A 20646-nucleotide genomic window follows, 5' to 3' on the forward strand; every position below is an offset into this window, starting at 1 on the left:
ACCCTTATATGCTAACATTGCAAGGTAACCTAGATGGGAGGAGGAGGAGGGGAGGCAGGGGTGGACATAATGAAAAAAAATTGAGAAGACAGGAAAACAGGGAGGAGAGAGGAGGAGGTGACATTTTGAAAAGGTGAATAGGATGATGTTGACATTTAGAGAAAAGCGAGATAAAGTGAAATCTAGATCCCACTTAGAAAACAGGGAGGTTGAAACTCTCAAGAGACATGACAAAACACACTGCATTTGTGTGTGTGGTTTACACACAGTTCATTATCACTATTGGCAGCGAGAAAACAAACGTTGTGGTCGCAGTTTCTTTTAATTTAGTCCTGATCGCAAAGATTAATTGAGGAATGAGCTTCAAAGCACGAAGCAGGTTCATTGAGTGAATGCACAACTACTACACAGGAAGTACAGGGAAAACACTGCACATAGTAGTAACTCTGTGGCACTGTATCTCCTCTCGTATCCCCCTTAACTTTCTGTAAGTATGTTTATGATCTGTGGAGCAGCTTGTTTCTGATCTACAGAGCATGTTTCTGATCTGTGGAGCTGCATGCTTCTGATCAGTGGAGCTGCGTGTTTCTGATCAGTGGAGCTGCATGTTTCTGATCTGTGGAGTTGCATGTTTCTGATCTGCGGAATTTCAGAGATCTGATTGATAAAAGAATATTTTTGTCCAGTATCTGTGCACATTTTGTGTAAGTGGCCCCGCAAAAAGTTCTGAAGTGCCTTTTTTCCAACGATTTACTCGTTGGTTCATTACATGAGCTAAATTACAACATTACAACTGTTTAACTAAATTGGCTGCCACTTTGAAGCCATTCTAAACTTCTGCTTTTACATGGTTATCCACAATTTTGGGCAATTTTGTGGATTACAATTTGTAGTTTACACATGTAGGCTTACAACTGTAGGCCCTGGCCCAATACTGACTGGATATAAAGGTGGTTAAACCCATATTGGCTAATTCAAAAATGGCCAAAGAGGTGGTGTGTGAGTGGAGCTGAGCCCAAAAGCAGCTAGCAAACTGCGAGAACATCCACCCAACGCTCAAACACACTATTTAATTCTGCATCACTTTAAGCCTTGATATAATTTAGACACGTGAGTGCTAAAAAAAAAATCATTATGAGAGACTGGAGAAATTAGCTACAGAGACCAAACCTTTTGGAGCCTCTAGCAGACATCAAAGGCACTGCAGCTTTTGGCCCTTCCTGTATTAGTTGCATTTTTCAGATACAGAAGTTAGAGCTCTGTGTCCGTCTTTTTGTTATAATTACCAAACAGTTAAGGAGTTTCTAGGACTGTGGAATATGTAAGCATTACCAAAAGAGCACAAATATCAGGACTGTCAAGACTTTTTGGTACCAGCTATTGTTCTAATAATTGTAGACCACAACAGAATGATAGGGAAAGAGGCTGAATCAACCTAAGTATCCTGACTGACCACTTAATGCATCCTGCTGAGGTCGAATGATGATAAAAGGAATGATGGTGGTTACATCCTTGTATCTCTCCAACAGCCTGATTGGTTGTGGGAACAGAAAACAATCATACATTATTCAACTGAATAACACGCTGCAACCTGCACGCCGGAAAATGGCAACTTTCTCTCTCGCAGGTAACAATGCTCTCTCTACCAATGGCCCTGTCTTCTCTTTTGTCATCTGTTTCCTCCCTCCGAGTCGTCACTCTCTTTTCCCCCTTCATCTTTTTTGGAAGTGAGGGTTAGTCTTTCTCTCTCTGTTAAATCATTCATTGAGTTGTGGTGGGTGGCTGCCTCTCTGTCTCCTGCTGAGCCTGCAGACGGTGGGATGAGGGGGGAGGAAGAGGAGGAGGAGGATAAAGTGATGACAGGAAGACAGGTAGAGGAAGAGAAGGCCGAACAGAAAGAGAATGAGCGGAAAGACCACCCTGCACCCAAACTACAGCTTTTTTTCAGTCGTCCTGGTTAAACAGCAGATTCACGTCTGTTTTAGCTCAATGTTTTCAACTCACGAAAAACCCAAGTACAATGTTTAAAGACAACTTCCACCAGAACTGTGGAAAGAAGAGTTCATTTGTGGATTTGAGTTCGACTGTTATAGTAATTTTTTGTATTTTTAATTCTGACTTAATCTTACCAATGTAAATTTAACTTCTAATTGCTCTAACACTGCAGCTGCCTCCATCTTTGTGCATGGTTTCTAAGATTACAGTTATTCTGGACTATTTTGAGGCTAATGAAATGTATATCTATTGAATGTAATTTCCTGAACTTACTCACCTAGCATTAGAATTAGCATGGACTGAATGTACTTTTGTTCCCATTTTTAGCATATTTCTTCTTCTGTATTGGAGAACTAATAAACAACAACAAAAACAAATAGGTAGATACAACATAACTAGTTTCAACCCCAGGCTCCCACAACAAGATGTTGCTGTGCTGTAATGTTTGTTGTAATGTTAAAATGTGTCTGAGGAAAATGCTGATATTCCCAACAGCCTCATCATTTCATCATGTCTTTACATTTTCTACATTAGGTTACCTGGTTGTTCGCTTGCTAACTGTTAACCTCTGTGGCTTCAAGGTGCCAACAGTTTCCAAGCAGCGGTGATCCCCCCCAGTTACAGCTGATGTCACCAATTAAATGCCAACCATTTCGTGTGCATGTCTTCCCTTGGTGTAATCACCAGCTCATCAGTTCCATCTGAAGGTGGTACATCCTGGGACACAATGCATATGTCTGCTCTGATCTGATCTGATCTGATCTCTGTCTGACGACATGAAGACTGAATCTCGGTGCATCTTTGTTGAAAACATCCTCGCTCTGCTTATTTGTGACTAAGGCTTTTGCACAGTGCTGGCCGATCTGTTAAGTGCTGAAGCCGGAGTGTGGATGCGTGTTGATGTGCATTGATGTGTGTCTCCTCTCCGAACGAACCATAATGTGCATTATGGCTGTAAATTGATCTAAAACCCACTAAAGCTGCCGGAAACAGAAGCCTCTCAGATATATTTCTCTTCCAAAGTACTTCTAAAGTTAATCGAATAAGGGAGGAGAAAGAAAGAGAACAAAGTGCCTCTCCCTCCCTCTCTCCCCCTTTCCTGATGGTCTCTCCCCTTCTCTCCTGCTCCATAAACATCTCATGTAGTAGCAAATCAAAGCTGATGGCTCGCCATGATTCCCCACAAATCTGCATTTATTGGTTGGTAATACTGTCAGCCACGACCAGGGCACGACTAATCTGATAAGCCGACAGAGCTGTCAATCACGCTGACAGAGCCCTCCTCATTCACGGCTCCCCCGAGAGAAAAGAGAGAGGGTAGAGAGGGGGAGATCGAGTCTGGCTGACAGGTAGGTGTGCTGCTGTGTGGCAGTATTAAAATAGTTTTCTCTGCTTACCTCTGTATACTGCTCTCTGCATTTGCAGATGATCAGCAGTAAAACCAATAGAAGCAGTAGCAAAGGTGTGAATTTATCGGTCAGGCTATTTTTAATCCATTAAACAAAAACCCCACATTCAGCATGTCTCTGAATTCCTCCTGGTGTCTACTTTTGAAATGGTTCACCAAAACTAGACATATTAAAAACAATTCTTCATGGAAGAAGTCCTGAAAGTAGACAAAGAGAACCCAATCAAAGAAATGGAAGAGAAATATTATACTTGTCAGGAAAATGAGCCAATATAACATACCTTTGAGGTGGCTTACAATCCTAGAGGTACACTTACTTTTGCAGCTCATGGATAAGTAATATTGGCTGATTTTAACTTATGAATAAATAAAAAACAATAGCAAACAAACACACAGAAATGTGTGTTTCATTTGTTTGATTGGGTTCTTTTTGTCTACTTTCATGACTTACGAAAAAATGTGCTGATGTAATTAGGTAAGCAGAAATGTAGAAAATTCTAGTATATACACCTAAGATCACTAGGTACACTAGTGAATGCATTCTTCTACCTTCGTGACAGTCCTAATGTTCAGTAGATGATGGAACAGCGTCAGAATTGTGTTAATTCAACTGGATGATCATTTTGGAGGATGGAGTTTGTAGTGCCGTTAAATTGGATTGAATTAAACACACTGACTACATACTTTATACTTTGTCCTAGGTTTATATCCCGATAAGCACAGTTTGTGCAAGGCAAATGTTTTAAATGTCTTTAAATGTATGTCTTATTACATTAGCATGGATCAGTTGGATTAAAGAATTACTACACATAGAAAGGTAAACAGGAACTTTTGCAGAAAATATGAAGCCACTTCATCCACTTTTGGTGAAAGTTGGGGGAGGAGGTAAGGAATGGGTCGAGGAATAAATAATGCCCATACATGTATACACTGCCTGGTCAAAAAAAAAAAGGTTACCACCAAAAAAAAAGGTCACCCACTCTACTGTTTCGTTGGACCGCCTTCAGCTTTGATTACAGCACGCATTCGCTGTGTTTCAATAAGCTTCTGCAATGTCACCAGATTTATTTCCATCCAGTGTTGCATTCATTTTTCACCAAGATCTTGTATTGATGATGGGAGAGTCTGACCACTGCGCAAAGCCTTCTCCAGTACATCCCAAAGATTCTCAATGGGGTTAACGTCTGGACTCTGTGGTGGTCAATCCATGTGTGAAAATGATGTCTCATGCTCCCTGAACCACTCTTTCACAATTTGAGCCAGATGAAGGCCTAGGCTGCTGGGACGATGCACTGAGCACATGTCCTCTTCTCTCTTCTCTCTCTCACACCCTCCACTTTCTCTTCTCCAGCACAGAGCTCTTCTCCTCTAACTTCTTATCTACTACTAGTCATTCAATTCTGTGCTGTTACTGTGTAGCATGTTAACTGCTGTGTGTCCCTCTGCTGCTCTGCTCTTACTTTTACTATTAAACATAGCCCTGAGTTCTACTGTTGTTTTTCTTTGATTTGATTTCACCAAACGTTTGAGTGATCGCTGATCACGATCAATCAGGATTTTTTTTCAAACTACATTTCGTCCTCAAAGACGATGGCTCCCTACTATCCTTCCAGTTTTTAATAATGCGTTGGACAGTTCTTAACACAATTTTAGTAGTTTCTACAATCTCCTTAGATGTTTTCTCTGCTTGATGCATGCCAGTGATTTGACTCTTCATCAGTTGGGGTTAAATAACTTGTTGCCATCTTAAAAATACTTACCAATGCAGTAATTATCCAATAGGAGGCTCATACCTATTTGCTTAGTTAAATCCAGGTGGTGACTTTTTTTTTTGGCCAGGCAGTGTATAATAATAATAAATAATATGATTTGTAATTGTTGTTTTGATACAATGCCTTCAATTTTGTATGTGCTGATGTTAACAGTAACTATAATGATGTCAATCAAATATCCAGATATGAAATATTAGCTCGTTTTCCTGAACAGAGTAAGAGTCATTTGAGAAGAGTTTTGTCGTATGTCCTTTGTTTTGTTATTTGGACAAAAGGTGGTCATTTAACTGGATGAAAAATTGGATTGAATTAAAAGTGTTCCTGTTTGGCTAATCCACTGACTACAATGTAAAAATAATAGGAACATGTGTCAGAACAACATCTACAAACCACAACCTCCAAAATGAAAACACAGTTGAATTAACAGTTCCGTCAGTTATTCGAAACTAATTCTGAACTAGTGTACCTCATGAACTGGTTAGTGAGTGTATTTATTGTCTTGAGCTAATGTTGTTCTTCTTGATATTTCCAATACTTTCTGTCACTTGTCCTCCCCTATCTTTGTTCACTTGTGTGCCACCAGTGATTATAAAAGGGATTTTCATATTATAGTCATGCTCATACATAAAGTTTATACCCTCTGTCTGTTTCTTTTACCTCTCAAATGGACCTCTAACATTTATGTGGCCCTAAAACGGTGTGTAATGTGTGTTTAGGTGGGTTCACGCTGGTCCTGATCAATGTCTGCTCCTCTTGTAAAAATAAATCCAGTAAAGGTAAAGAGGCTCTGGGGACAGACTTGTCGAGCCTCTCTCAGCTCAGAGTCAGAAACCTTTATTGTAAATCAGAGCAACAGACGAGCATCAGTCAATACGAGCAGTTATTAAAAGCTGATTGGTTGATTCGGACGGAGACAGCGGCACTCTGACCGCTGGTTTAGGTTTCTGAACGTTCTTCCTCATCAGTTTTTTGGACCGACTAAGAGCCGTTAGCAAAATTTAATATGCTGACTAATGACAGCAGATGCAAAGCAGCAATCTATCACAGCAAACAGATTAAAGAGAGAGCGATGGTGTTGTGTATAAGGTGAACGAGTCAACCGGGTGCAAATGTCTTCAGTTTGTCTTTTAGAAACTTCCCTGACAAAAGAGTAGAAGATCATTAAGTCCCTAAACAAACCTGATCAGAGCTGTGTCTCTTTAATAACCTTCTCATCCAAACATTTACTTGTCCTCTCTAGTTTTACAACCTAAACAGGAAGTTATTTTTCTGACCACAACTGGAACCATTTTGTTCCTGTAATATCACCAATGCTGCTGCTGCATGCCTCAGAGGACACAAAGACAATTTAATTAATATTTGTCCAAAGTTGTTTAAAAAAATACACAAAAGTAATGAAACGCATGCAGCACATGGCAAAGCTGGCAAAGAATTGCAGAATAACTGGTGTTTAGTGTAGATTACTGAATGTAAAAAGACGTCAAACGTATCAAAACAATTAACTACAGGGAGATAATGCAGCCTGGTTCCATGTGTTCCCCAGGTAAAACATGATCCATCAGACCAGACCACCTTCTTCCATGTCTCCGTAATCCAGTTCTGTTGCTGGACAGGGGTCAGCATGGACACCCTGAATGGTCTGCAACTACACAGTTGTATACAAAACAAACTACTGGTCTACTGTGTGTTCTGACTCCTTTCAATCAGGACCAGCATCAACGTTTTCCTTCCTTGGACCACCTTCCTCCTTCTTTGGCTTCCTCCTCTTCATGACCCTATCTCTGGTTATTCTCCTTTCTTGGATTGTTGTTACAGTAGGTACAGACCACTGCAGACCAGTAACACCCCACAAGAGCTGCAGTTCTGGAGATACTCTGACCCAGTCTTCTAGACATCCCAGTAAGTCTCTCAAAACCTTCCAGTTTAACAATTTCCCATCTTCTAACAACAACTTTGAGGACAAAATGTGTAACTGGATACATCCAGTAACCAGGATACTAGCATTTATGTAGTTTCAGAGGGGCACAAAAACTTTTAGGCTGCACTGTATCTGATATTTATCATGTATGCTGAGACCAGGGATTCTTAAATTAAACCCTGACACAGAGTCTTAATCATGTGCAGTTGTACTTAAAGTTAATTTACACGTCGTATATTAGTGCTGCACAAAATACCTGCATTGCACCTTGTTTCTCCCCTGTCTATCTCCCCCATATTATTTTTAATTTTCTGTGTTGATGATGTCTCTGACAGACTTCATGACTCACTCTGAATTGCAGCCTAATGATAATGACGGAGGGAGGGCTTGCTCTACACTGAGTTAATTACAGTTATCAGTTCTTAGATTAGTGGCGCATAAAATATCTGCATTGCACCTTTTTCCTCCGTCTCCATCTCTCTAGCTTCACACACACTCGTGACTCCACACGCGTTGTCTTTCTTATGTCCAAAACACAAGCTGTACCTCTGACTACTTCAAAATAAAAGCCTTCACTGTAGAAGGTATTTCTATTTTTTAAGTATATATTGACTGATTCAAACGCATCAGTGATCCACACTGTTACAGCGGCTGACCACACACTCCGGTTTTGATGCCACAAATACTCAACCAGAGCACTAAATGTGGATGAATCTGCAGCTGAAAATAGTCCCCCAAATACCGTATTTATGGCACAAAAAATAAATAAATAAACAACAGGAGGTGAATACGTTTTACCTTTTTTTCTCATACATGTATACGGAAGCTGTTAATAGCTACTTTGGAGTGGATCTTGGTTATAAAAAAAAAAAAATCAATTTTCCGATTTAAATCTATCCTGATATGAAAGATCTGATATTCATTCACTAAATCATCGGATAAATTTTTTTTAATATACGCCATTTCCTGCATCGTTTCATGAGAAGTCTCACTGCAAAGACATTAGCTGACGTGTGAGGGAGAACCAGAACAAGCTGCAACTCTGAAACCACCATCAGAGCTGAAAGCTGATGGATTTAAAAAGTATGACAGAGAAGAGCTGGACAACATTTGTTTTAGTTAGAAATAAAATAGTTTTGAAACTGAAATTAATTGATATTGAATCAAACGAGAAATTAGTAGCAATACCCAGCCTTAAACTGCGGAGTGCATAATTTTCCCAAATGCAAACAGTTAAGGTGTTAAAACTGAGGCTCAGGCTGACCTGAAGCCGCTGTAGACAACTAATCAGCAGTTACTGGAAACTGAGTCGTGCTGCATAAGGGTGTCACAGCAGATACTGAAAACTAGGGTTCACTTACCTCCTCACATATATGAACAAGTGATTCATTTTCCTGAATTAACAAATATGCAAGTACAAATTTTCAGTTTAATTTCTTTGAATGGGTTCTCTTAGTCTACAGGAAATCCACTCATGTTTTGAATCATTTTTATGCAAAAATGTAGATAATTTTGAACGTCACTGTATTCATGTAAAATGTAATTAAAGAGAGAACCACACATAACCTTGCAGGTACTTGAAGCATCATTCAACAAATAAATTTTTACCAAAACAACTTGTTCAAAGTTGGTTTGGGGGTAAAGGTTACAGCTACATTATGGTTAGTGTTAGGGAATGAGTTATGTCAATTAATGTCCTCACAAAGGTAGCCATTCAACTGTGTGTGTGCGTATATGTGTGTGTGCAAGCTCAGCGGGGAAAAGGTCGCTATTTAAAAGACATTAAAATCCTGAAAGATGAATAGTGTCGGACATTTTTACGCACTGCAGGGCCCTCACTGCACACACACACACACAATCTTGCATTAGCGTGTGTGTGTGTGTGTCAGGGTGATCTGAAAAAGGAGTCCTCAGCCATAAGGTACCAACCTCCCACTGCTGCCCTCTACACACACTTACTTCCTAAAAAATGAGATGTCAACAGCAGGCACTGCAGGCTCAGAGGTGTACGCCAAGGACAGTAGCTTGTGTGTGTGTGTGTGCGTGTGTTGTCATTTAGGCAGTTTTTACCGTACAATTAGGAGTGTGTGTGTTTTAATTAAAACTGATGACTCTGCCATCAGTAGCCTTTCTGTTCTGTCTTTTTTAAGTTCCTTTCATTCTTTCTATCTCATTAGTTTGAGCTCAGAGACAATATTTTCAACAAGTGTAGACCAGCTGATCAGAGTGATTCAGGAGAGGCCAGCTCTACAAGACTGTTTGTAGCTCCTTTTAGCTTCTTATCCTCCCAGCTAATATTAGCACTCCTTAGCTTCCTAGCCTCCCAGCTAATAGGAGCTCTTTCTAGCTTCCTAGACTCCCTGCTAACAGTAGCTCCTCCTAGCTACTTAGCATTCCGGTTAACAGTGGCTATTCCTAGCTTCCTAGCTTCCAGGCATCTCAAGTAACAGTAGCTCCTCCTAGCTACCTAGCATTCCAGCTAACAGTGGCTATTCGTAGCTTCCTAGCTTCCTGGCATCTCAGGTAACAGTAGCCCCTCCTGGCTTCTTAGCATCCCAGCTAAAAGCAGCTCCTCGTAGCTTAGCTTCACAGCAAATAGGATGGGCTAGCTTCCTATTAATACCCTGTCCTAGCTTCCCAGCTTTTCCTAGTCTAAGCCTCCAAGCTAACAGTCGCTCTTCCTAGCTTCCTGGCCCCCCAGCTAATAATAGCTCTTCCTATATTCCTAACCTCCCAGCTAATTGTAGCTTCTCCCATCTTCCTGGCCTCCCAGCTAATAGTGGCTCCCCTTAGCTTCCCAGCCTCTCAGCTAACAGTAATTCTTCCTAGCTTCCAGGCTAATAGTAGGTATTCATGTTTCGTAGACTCCCAGCTAACAGTGGCGCTTCTTGGCTCCCTAGCCTCCCAGCTAACAGTAGTTCTTTCTGGCTTCTCAGCTTTCCAGTTGATAGTAGCTCTTCCTAGCAAGGACCAATGACTTAATATTTGCATATTTGTATGAATGAATGAAGAAAATATTGTCGAGATTATTGGATATTGTTTGAGCAATGTGACTGAGAGAAGTTTGGTGCCCATAGACCGATTCAACAGAAGTTTTAATCCTGTTTCTCTAACCACAAGGCCACAGTTGCCCAAGTGTATACATGGATTATGGCAGGCATAATTTCCTCATGGGATAAAAAATAATTTCTATGACTTATTTATGTGTTACAGACATACAAACTCAGCTTGTGTGTGCATTTTCCTACTTTGGGTGTGTGAACTCGTCCGTAAGTGAGACTTTCTCCACCAGATCTCCTCCAATGGAGCGCACCAGATCGTAGAAGTCGTTCTCAGTGAAGCTCTCTGAGCCGTCCGGCAGCCAGAAGGAGATGTCGTTGTGGAGTGGTGGGTATTTACTGAGGGGCTGATAAAACACAACAATTATTATTAATTATATCCAACTCTCCTAAATGATCCTTCAATTTCTATTTGTGACATTAGCAATCAACATTTTCAGATTTTACATGTCTTGTTTGGCTGAGGTTGTAAAGACGTAAAAACAAAGATGTTGGGAGTGAAACACAAGTCAGTGCATGAGCTGCAGATACAAAACTAATGTGGGAAAATTATGAAAGATATAAACGCAGGTTTATTGGAAAAACAGAACGTGAAAAACTAAGTGAGGCAAAAGGGGAAGAGTAGCAGCAGTGAGTAAAATTTATTAAAACTTTATCAGGAAGACTGAATAAATTTGGTGTTTTATGCAGCAACAGATAGAGAGAGATTGCCTCTATTCCTTGCTCTTTATGTTAAAATAACCTTTAACACACAACAAAGAAGAAGAAAGTGTTTTCCTTTTGTTCCTGACTCAATTTAATTCTGTTGGTTTTAGTCAGAATAATATTTTAGTTTATTTATCATTTCATTTATTTGAATTCATTTTTTTTTATTATTTCTTCATTGTTTTAGTTTTACTGATAGAAAGGAAAGAAGGAAAGAAGTTCCACTGGTCTTATTATACATTTTTATTACTCAGATTCGTTGTCTTTTGACCACACGGTGCAGATGGAGGAATGTGGTTCAACGCTATTGTAGACTGCTGACACGGGTCAGCTCCCTGGACAAACAGCATTGACATGCTGGCTTCCTGTTGGGGCCCCCGACTGACGGTCACAGTTCATTACATGTGGATGTGGGAGCTGGTGAGTGTTTAGGGGAGAAGTGGAGAGTGTCGGCCCAGGAGAGCTGCACTGACCCCGGGCAGGAGATGAGCCATGCTCTCCTGGTCCCTCAGGAGGAGCCGAGTTCATCAGTTAAACTGACTGAGAGGAGGACAGCAGTGGGACAGCAGGGTCTGTCCTCTCCCTCCATACACCTCCACCTTTTCCTACTCCTTTTCTTGCCTTACACTTTTTTAATCCATTGCCTGCAGGTGTTTCAGCATCCTCTTTTTTCTTTTCATTCCCCTTTTCTTCCCTTCCTCCCCTACTTCATCCTTCCTTTAATTACATTCTTTTTGTTTCTTTCTGTTTTTTTTCCTGTTATTCCACATCTCTCTATTCATCTCCTCTTCTCTTCCAGCCTTTCCCTTTTCATCCTCATCTCGTTCCTTCTTTCTTGCTTCTTTTGTTCCTTCATCTTGTCTTTCTTTTCATCATCTTTCTTTCTTATTTCTACCACCCCTTTCAACATCTCCAGTCTTTCATCTTCTTCTTCTTCTTTCTTTCTGCCATCTCTCTCTTTTGATCATAGCTTTCTTTCTCCTTTCTTTTTCTTTCGTCCCCTTCTTTCATTCTTTCTTTGCACCATATTTCTTCCTTTATGTCATTCTTTCCTTTGTTCATCTCTTTTCTTTCTTTATTTCATCATATCTTTCTGTCTTTATTCATTTCATCATCTCCTTCTTTCTTTCTCCTTTTTATTTTTCTTTCTTTCTCTTTCGCTCTTTCTTTTTCCTCCTTACATATTTTTCTTTTTTTACCCTCTTTTTCCTAAACTTGAACCATTTTAAATCCCATTAAATGTCAGTCCAGTTTCCCTCCATAATTTTCTTTTTTCTCTTTTATTGTTTTCTTTTTTAACTTTTAAAATATCCTCAAACTTCCTCAAACCCTTCATGTATTCCTTCCTTCTTTCCTCGCATATTCTCTCTATTAATTTTCTCCCTCCCTCCCTCACCTCCCTCTCCTCCCTCACCCTTGAAACTTCTTCATTACAGAAGACAAGAGTCGACAAAAAGCTCCTTTGGCCGGGACAGAGTCACCGCTGAGTGAACCCACAGCGAGTGTGTGTGTGTGTGTGTGATGATGAAGGTGGTGATGATGAAGATGATGATGGTGGTGGGGTCGGGAAAGTGGCTGGTGCCAGCTGATGTGAGCCCCCACTGTCAACATGTTTTATACATGAGGTTAAGAGGCTAGAACACACACACACACAAACTCATGTTTCTATCTTTGTGAGGACCTCCCATTGACATAATGCATAACCTGAACAATTGATTCAATATTGTTACGATGTTGCATTTAACCTTGGTTCAGTTTGCAATTCAGTTCAATTGCAACAAAGTTTTGCCATGCCCTCAACTCTGTGTTCTAGCAAACAGTTTTGTTGTTGGTCATAAATTTGCAGAAAAAAATAATCTGCTTTGCTGTGTTTTGTATGGAAAGGTCCCTATCAAGTTTTCTTGCCCCCCGATTTGGTCCCGATCTTTTAATATTCAGTATGAGACAATCCGAGTCATGATCTGATCTCAAATAAACTAAATGTCCTACCCTGGAGATTCATATCTCAGGAAGGCAGCTGACAGGCTGGATTGATGGGCTGGAGGCAGAACACCAAGAACAAAGTCTCATCTCTCTAATAAGACGTGTCAGAGCTAGTCATTATAGAAGCCGTAACTTAATCCCATCGTAACTTGCAGTTTTTCATGACCGGGCCAAGGACCAAGCTCCTATTGGTCACGTTGAGGAATTTGCCATACAAGTTGAGAGTCACAATTTTAAAACGTAGCTTTAATAAACCTGGCTGTTACCAGGCTGATATGTCGAGCTAAACCTGCAAACTACACTTCTAGTTCGACTTCCGCTGTTAAAAACCTTCCTCAGGGATAAAAGTTCCTCCAGCAAAAAGTGAGGCTGAAGGACTGGGAGATTCAGCAAATACCTCCACTGATGCATCAAAAGAACTTAGTCTCAGATTCCCTCCAAATCGTCGTTCTCAGCAAAAATGGACAACAAAATCTAAAATATATTCTGCTCCATAATGATTATTGCTGGACAGTGTAGAGGACATTTTATTACACGCAGTAGGTGGGTGTATGGGAGGTTGTTTGAAGGAAATGGATGGGTTTGAAGACAGAGTAGTGTAAATGTTCAGATAAATAAATGAAATACATGGGGGAAGAAAAGGGAAGGAGAATGAGAGCAGCTTGTTACAATAAATAAAGCCAGACAAACTGTTCTGATGAAAATCCTGTCTTAAGAGGTCTAAAAGACGATGGGATTGTTTTGAAACAAGCATGAACTCCTTCTGATAGTAAAAGTCTGTTCCTTCTAAATAAACTATCATTTGAAAGTGATTTTTATCATTTGACATAAAACCTTAGTGAATTTCCCCGTGTTGTGTTGTGGAGTTGGTGTCGGTACCTGGAAGCAGACATGCTGGTTGATGTCCTGCACTTTGAACTGTTTGAGGAAGCGTTCGTCATGACTCCAGAACAGCCGGATGTCTGGGATGTCATACAGGACCATGGCCAGTCTCTCTAGGCCCAGACCGAACGCCCAGCCCAGCTTGTTCCCTGCCCCCGCTGCAAAAACAAACACACAACAAACTATCAGTGTCTATGCTAACAAATAATTGTATTCATAGAATTAAACGTCCAAACTGCAGATCGATGAAGGTCAGTGTTTCAACCCAGCATCTTGTAAAAGACTTGAGAACAAGTTTGATTTCCATTGTGGGCAGACACTTTTGTGGGCAGACACCAGTTTTCAGATCATAAACCATCCCTTCTAGTGGAACATTTAGCATTTAAAATGCCAAATATTTCCCTCAGGAGCTGATGGAGACCAAAAATATGTCTACAAGCCAATGATATTAACAGTAATTATGTATTAATGTAAAAACAAGTCAGACAGAAAACAGGTGAGGGAATTATCTAATCAAAAAACAGCAGAACTTTGTTCAAAAACATAATTGAGTGTTAAACAGGCCTTGTGTAGTCTGAGTTTAAAATAAATTATAAAACTGCATCCTGATTGGTCAGCGAGGGCTTCTGCCTGGTTCCTACAATAGTGTTCAGTTTTACATGAAAAGCCACCAAAGACGGATGTATCTGCACAGATGCTACTGCAAACCTGGAGTCGACATGTAGTATGAGTTGTGGGCCACTTACACACTATTAGGGGGAATAATATTCAGTGCAGTGCATGCAGGTTTTCAGTTTGGATTTGTTTATTTCAGTGTATTAAATTGATTTTAAAAGTGGTTGTTCCAGGACTGCATCTGAGGTATCATATATATCTTAATAACTTATCTTACACTGATCAGGCATAACATTATGACCTAATAGAGTGTAGGTCTCCCTTGTGCTTCCAAAACATCAGAGAATGGACATGGACCTTCTGAGGGTGTCCTGTGGTGTCTGGTAACAGAATATTGTTAGTAGGGGCCTTTGGGTCCTATGGGTTGAAGGGAGGAGCCTCTGTGGATCATCAGTTTGGGATCTAGTGAATTTGGAGGCCAGGTCAACACCTTGTGCTGTTTTTCATGTTTTTTAGTTGTTCCTAAACTGTTTTTGTGTGTGTGCCTGTGTCAGTCTGCATCCTACTGGGGATGGCTGCTGCCATCAAGGAGTGTCATTGCTATGGGGTGGGGGGGCCTGGTCTGGTCTAGGTGGGTGCTACATGTCTAAGTAACATCCACATGAATGCCAGGTCCAAAGGTTTCCCAGCAGAACATTGAGTTGTTACAAGATGGTCAATGTTATTTACTTGATATCTACAGTCAGAGGTTTCAGTGTTGTGGCTGACTGGTGTATATTAGGTACCAAGTTAAACAAATCTTGACTTTGAGGTGATGACCAATGGGAGTGACTGACGCAGTTGACTGAGTACCCAAACCGTTTGCCTAAAGGATACACCGTCCACCTGGTTTTTGTTTCTTTGGTTCCTACCACCAGATTCACCATGATGATAGAGGGCTTGGAGCGTCAGGTGAACCCGGTGACGCTGATGGTATTTTCTTTTCAAATAGAAAAAGAGATAGCATCGTCCATGCACCAACAATGTTTTTATGTTCTGCTTGTTTCACTAGAGGGTCACCTAGGCTACCAGAGGCTGGAACACAAGAGACCAACTGTCAGCTACAAAGAGATGGACAACCACGGAATTGGTTTATTTGTGGACGGTGCTTGAAACATGAGTATGGAGTTGAGACATTGTCATCACAAGACTGAAGTTCTGGCACCGTGAGACTAGAGAATAGGCTATATTAGACTCTACAATTCACATACATGTCTCTAGCAGATCTGTGGAAGAATTATGTTTCAGTGGTTAAGTGAACAATAAAATTTGTTTGGAGACAAAATATTTGTGCTGGAAGCCTTTATGCCTGCCGACAAAGCTATTAAACAAGAAATATACAACCAATATGAGTCTGCAGTACTGTCAGTTTAAGCACTCTCCATCTTTACTTGGTGCTGTCAGTCACTTTGTTGGAGACTTAGTGATATTTTTCAAACAGTAGATTTCTCATTCCAGAACAAAACTCCTTAACCGCTTCAAGGCAGGTCAAAGCAAAGGGCAAACACACAGTGGAATAAAGGATTATGGGTAAATCCGAGGATTTCAAGCTTTTTTTCAGCCTGGGACCTAGATGAGAGGGAAGCGGTCTCTCTCTGGGACAAAGACTAATTTTGACGAACCAGTTTCCTTTCTGAAGCATAGACCCTCCAGACACTGAGTCTGTGACCCATGTCAGGCTCGTGATGCACAGTTTAAGAAAAAACAAAGAGAGAGAAACTTAGGATTTAATTCTGAAGTTAATTGAGCTCACTGGGGAAGTGGAAGTGGCTACTCAGGCCACATCTCTGTTATGCTAATTCCATCATACAGACTGTCAGACGTTCTAAACGGGTTCTGAAGGAGGTGGAAATCTGGCTAGTAGGAGCTATCCCTGCTCTTCAGGACTGTTTTGAGCACACTGACTGGGACATGTTTAGGGAGGCTGCAACCGAGGGCGAAATTACAAAGTTGGAGGAGTACACAGTGTGTCAGTGACTGGTTACGTCAGTAGTGTATTGAGGACGTGACAGTCTCCAAGATCATCACCACACGCTCCAACCAGAAGACGTGGATTAAGCGTGTGCAGCTGTCCAGACACTTTTTTAGATCAGGTGACAGGAGGGCTGTAACCAACTACAGGACTACTTCACCTGCCTGTGACTGTGATGCAGCCCTTCCAGACACGTTGAACGACTTCTATGCTCGGTATGAGGCGCAGAAGTCCAAAGTCCAAAGTCTAAAGTTTAAACAAGCTGTTCAAGAAACAATAGGAGTCCTGCTAGCAGCCTCAGAGTTAAAGGAAGATAAAAGTTTCCCTTTTATATTGGTAAAATGTTCCCATTTTATTTGTGCAACACCAAACTTTAACATTTAGACCCCTACGGCTGCAAGTCACACACAATTGTTCAGCCAAATTTGGATTGACAAATACAGTACATTCTTCAGGTTCTTCTATGGACATAAAAAATACATCTCATAAATAAAGATCTCAAATTAACAAAACAATCAGTCACTCATCAGACACATGAACAATACGCTATATAAAAAACAATATTCTACTCTTATTTAGTTTTATTATTTTGGGCTTTTTTCCAAATAAAAGCTAGTGCAGATTCAGTTCAGTAGATGTAACGTTATTCAACTGGCTAAGAGACCAGTGAAGTCTGACCTGCTGGTGGTGCTAAAGGAAAAATGAGAGGATTACTTAAATATCTAGGATTCATCCATATCAATATCTGTACCAAATGATCTGCTAATGCATCCAATAATAGTCTACAAAAGCACTACAGAAAGTGGAAAACGCCTGTGAAGGCGTGCGTACGCCTCCAGAAACACTCATATTGACTTAAAGCCGTTTTGCAGAGCCCTTGTTTCACAAGTCTTGAAATCCCTCTGAGCTGCTTCCTCCTTGTCATGACTGAGGAGGATTTAACAGGTGAAATCAATACATGCTCTCAGCTCTAACTGGATTCAGACGGAGTTCTTCATTAAAAGCCTAAAACCTTAAGATCCTTTTGGCATCTGTTTCCCATTTAGTAGCTCACGTGCTGCTTTTTCTCTGACACAAAAATACAGATGTGAGCTTTTTTTCTCAGACTTGAAACAATTCTGAGCCTTAAAAGTTGAGATACTGATAAAGCAGGAAGGAACAGTACTGTCCTGAGTACAGGATGAAATAATATTAAAGAGAAACTGTTGAGGATTTTCGTCTACTTGCATTATTTGAACAAATTTGCCTGTTTGATGAGCTTTTCCTGTCATTTCCCTTCATTCTCTAAATGTCTGTGGCCACTTCTATTGTATTTATTTTTTCTATTTTTGTATTTATTTGATGTTTACTTTTTATTTCTTCTTGGTATCATCCTTAAAGGTGACAGAGAATGAAAAAACGTTTTTACCTTGTCTTAGTTGAATAACGGTAGTCTGCCCGCATTCACGAACATACGAAAAGTGCTAGACATTCTGAACATCTCCTTTCATAGAAATTCCTCCTTTAGAAATGTCAGCCAGAAAATGGCCCAATCTGAACAACGGATACATATTACGTAAAATGCATCTCACTGCCCCCCCACTCTCATTCAATTCCCTCCCCTTCAAAATAATTTGCATACATCCGCCCTCTCGCCTCCAACGGGAAGTACATTGCAGCAGTGCTTGCGGAGTTCAAGGCGAAATGGCGAGTCGCGTTCCGAGGTGTGCTCTTCCAGGCTGTGCAAGCGGTGTGCAAACTTTCCATTACATTCCCACCGAAAGAAATGCACGAGATGCGTGGCTGCTGTTCATTTATAATCGGATTCCAACTACATTCAACCACAGACTGCTACTTCGTTTGTGAACGGCAGTCTATGGCGAAAGATAAATTATTTTCTGGTCCTGATCGACTTGTGCCTTGGATTATACATATGTTGTTTTTCAGAATAAAAAATGATTTTACATGTCAAGAATGTCACAGTTTGTCGCAAGATAGTTAAGTAAAACGCTATGGAAAATACGTAATTAAACGAACTACAAGTCCCGCATGCTGGCGCGTACAGAACCGACCAAAACTCCCTTCGGTAAGTAGAGGGGCGGGACTTCGGCTCTCTATAGCGAAGTTTACATTCTTTTGAGTGGCAGCAAATGCAGCCAATCAGCGTCAAGTGCTTGCATTTCATAATGAGGTTGCCAGTTAAGCCCGAAGGGGCGCCAAATAGGTGCAAAACCACGCGTTTAAAATCCCCCACCCTAATATAGCTTTCTGAGAGAGGTTTTTAGGAAGCTTCTAAGGCATTACAGACCCAACCAAAATTTTGTTGTCTGCATGTCACATCACAGATCAAGGATAAATACCCCGTTCAATCATTCTATGTCACCTTTAAACTGTCTGCGGCTGCAATACTGCAAATTTCCCCACTGTGGAATAAATAAAGGATTATCTTATTTTATCTTATATAAGTAAGGCTCTGTTCAGACCTTGCATTAACATCTGTCCTGAGGAATCTGATTGCAAGTGATCAGCGTAAAGTACAGATGTATGATGCACTTAGGGTGTTCGAGAGATCCGATCTCTGACCACATGGAAGTAGTTGTGAACACACAACCAATCCCTGCTTAGTTTTCTTTATTCATTCAGAAAACTAAACATTCAACCACTATAGCGAATGATCGCCAAAAACTGAAAAAGCACTGTGATGTGTTCATGTTAATGTATAAGGAGATGTGTGTAGTTAAGTTCCGCATTTCCCCAGTAGTCGCTGGTGTCTTTATTTTCCTTAATTACCCAAAATTGGATTGTGCCAAAGTAATGACACACACACACAAAAACAGCGCTTTGGAGTCACTTGACCACTGTGAAGGACGTAGAAGGTTTTGTTCATCCCCCAAAATGTAATACTACATTCATACTTTGTACTTTTTCTTACGACTTTTGCCTGACTTTTTTGCTTTTTGAAAAGTTTTTGCACAGCATAATGGCTTTGGGCTCAAGAAAAGCAACTGGCAAACAACTTTGTTGTTCAACTGACAATGAGGAGTTAGCTGAGCTAGTTAAGCTAGCAGTTGCGGTGGACGTTTAGCTCATGACTAAAATACACTTCGAAGTAAGATGGTTACCATACAAGTGAATATAGTGAAATGCACTGACTACATGAATACACTCGAGAATTGTCTGACCGAGGTGAGCTGGTCAAATGTCCATTGGCAGGCGGGCCGCACTTTCTGCCACGATAGCTGATATGGAGGAACGGTTGCACAGAGAAAACATCCGAGTTCACAGGACACCAGAAAATGCTGAGACAGCACATGCTTTTGCGTACCTATTCCTTATACCAAAATGGTTTGCATTTGGTATAAGTATAACGGTTTGGGTCCAGTTGAGATTAAGTGGGCTCACCACATAGGCACTCCTAAAGGAGGGGCCAATCTTTAACCTGTGCCTTGAACCCTAATTGTAAAGCTGCCGCACTTTACTGAGAGGGACAAGATCCTCAAAGCTGAACGTAACACTGCCATGGAAACGAAAGGAAAGACCATCCAGTTCACTCCTGATTATAGCCTTCACACCTTCAAGCGCAGACTGGCCTTCTCTGACGTGATGGACACCCTGCAGAAACTGGATTTTCGCACTATTCTTTTGTACCCTTCAAAGCTGGAAGCAACATGTTGAGGGATGAGCGAAAGACTTTGTTGATACCACCAAATACTGAACCAGCCACTTATTCAGGTAATTTACTCGTTGTTTTGTCTACTCTTTAATGTTGTGCATGTGATCAACTAGTGTAGTTGTAATATGTACGTTTCAGTTCGCTGATCCAGAATTGCTTTCTGGCGACTGGGGTATCGGGCAGCCTCTGCATTGTTGGACACCAAAACTAGGGGCTCTTAAGTGGTACTGAAACGGAATTTTTCCATAATCATATTTTCAGTGGGGATGGTAGACCTTCTTACATCAAAGCTGTTATATCTGGGCACTAATTTCTTTTATTTAGTTTATGTTCCATCTTAATATGAACCTGATTTTCAACCCAACTTAACCTCAATACTACTGCATCTTGAGGGGTTCTCATTTAGTTCTTGGGGCTGACATGAACTCTTTTGTGAATGTAGCATTGGATAAATCTGTTCAGCATTTCACACCTACCCAGCTATGAGTTTCCAATGATTTACAGAATGTTTTGTCAGTGCTTCGTTTAACAGATCTATACCATACAATTAATCCTACATCTACATCTAAATACACATTTTACTCATCTAGACATCACAGCTTCACAAGAATAGAGAATATCTTAGCTTTGTCTACGTCTTTCTATG

At 40.7% G+C, this 20646-nt stretch overlaps 1 protein-coding gene across 1 annotated transcript in view; it reads right to left on the reverse strand.

Annotated features, from left to right (window-relative positions):
• The window catches only part of fars2 (phenylalanyl-tRNA synthetase 2, mitochondrial), a 118437-nt gene that overhangs the window by 23473 nt on the left and 74318 nt on the right, over positions 1 to 20646 (reverse strand). Inside the window, exons 8-9 of the mRNA XM_084565952.1 lie at positions 13720 to 13880; positions 10342 to 10499 (exon numbers count right to left, since the gene is read on the reverse strand). Coding sequence (XP_084422078.1) covers positions 10342 to 10499; positions 13720 to 13880 — 319 coding nt within the window. The remainder of the gene's footprint in view (positions 1 to 10341; positions 10500 to 13719; positions 13881 to 20646) is intronic.

Source organism: Chelon labrosus, assembly GCF_963514085.1.
Source record: "Chelon labrosus genome assembly, chromosome: 18".
Lineage (NCBI taxonomy): Eukaryota > Metazoa > Chordata > Actinopteri > Mugiliformes > Mugilidae > Chelon > Chelon labrosus.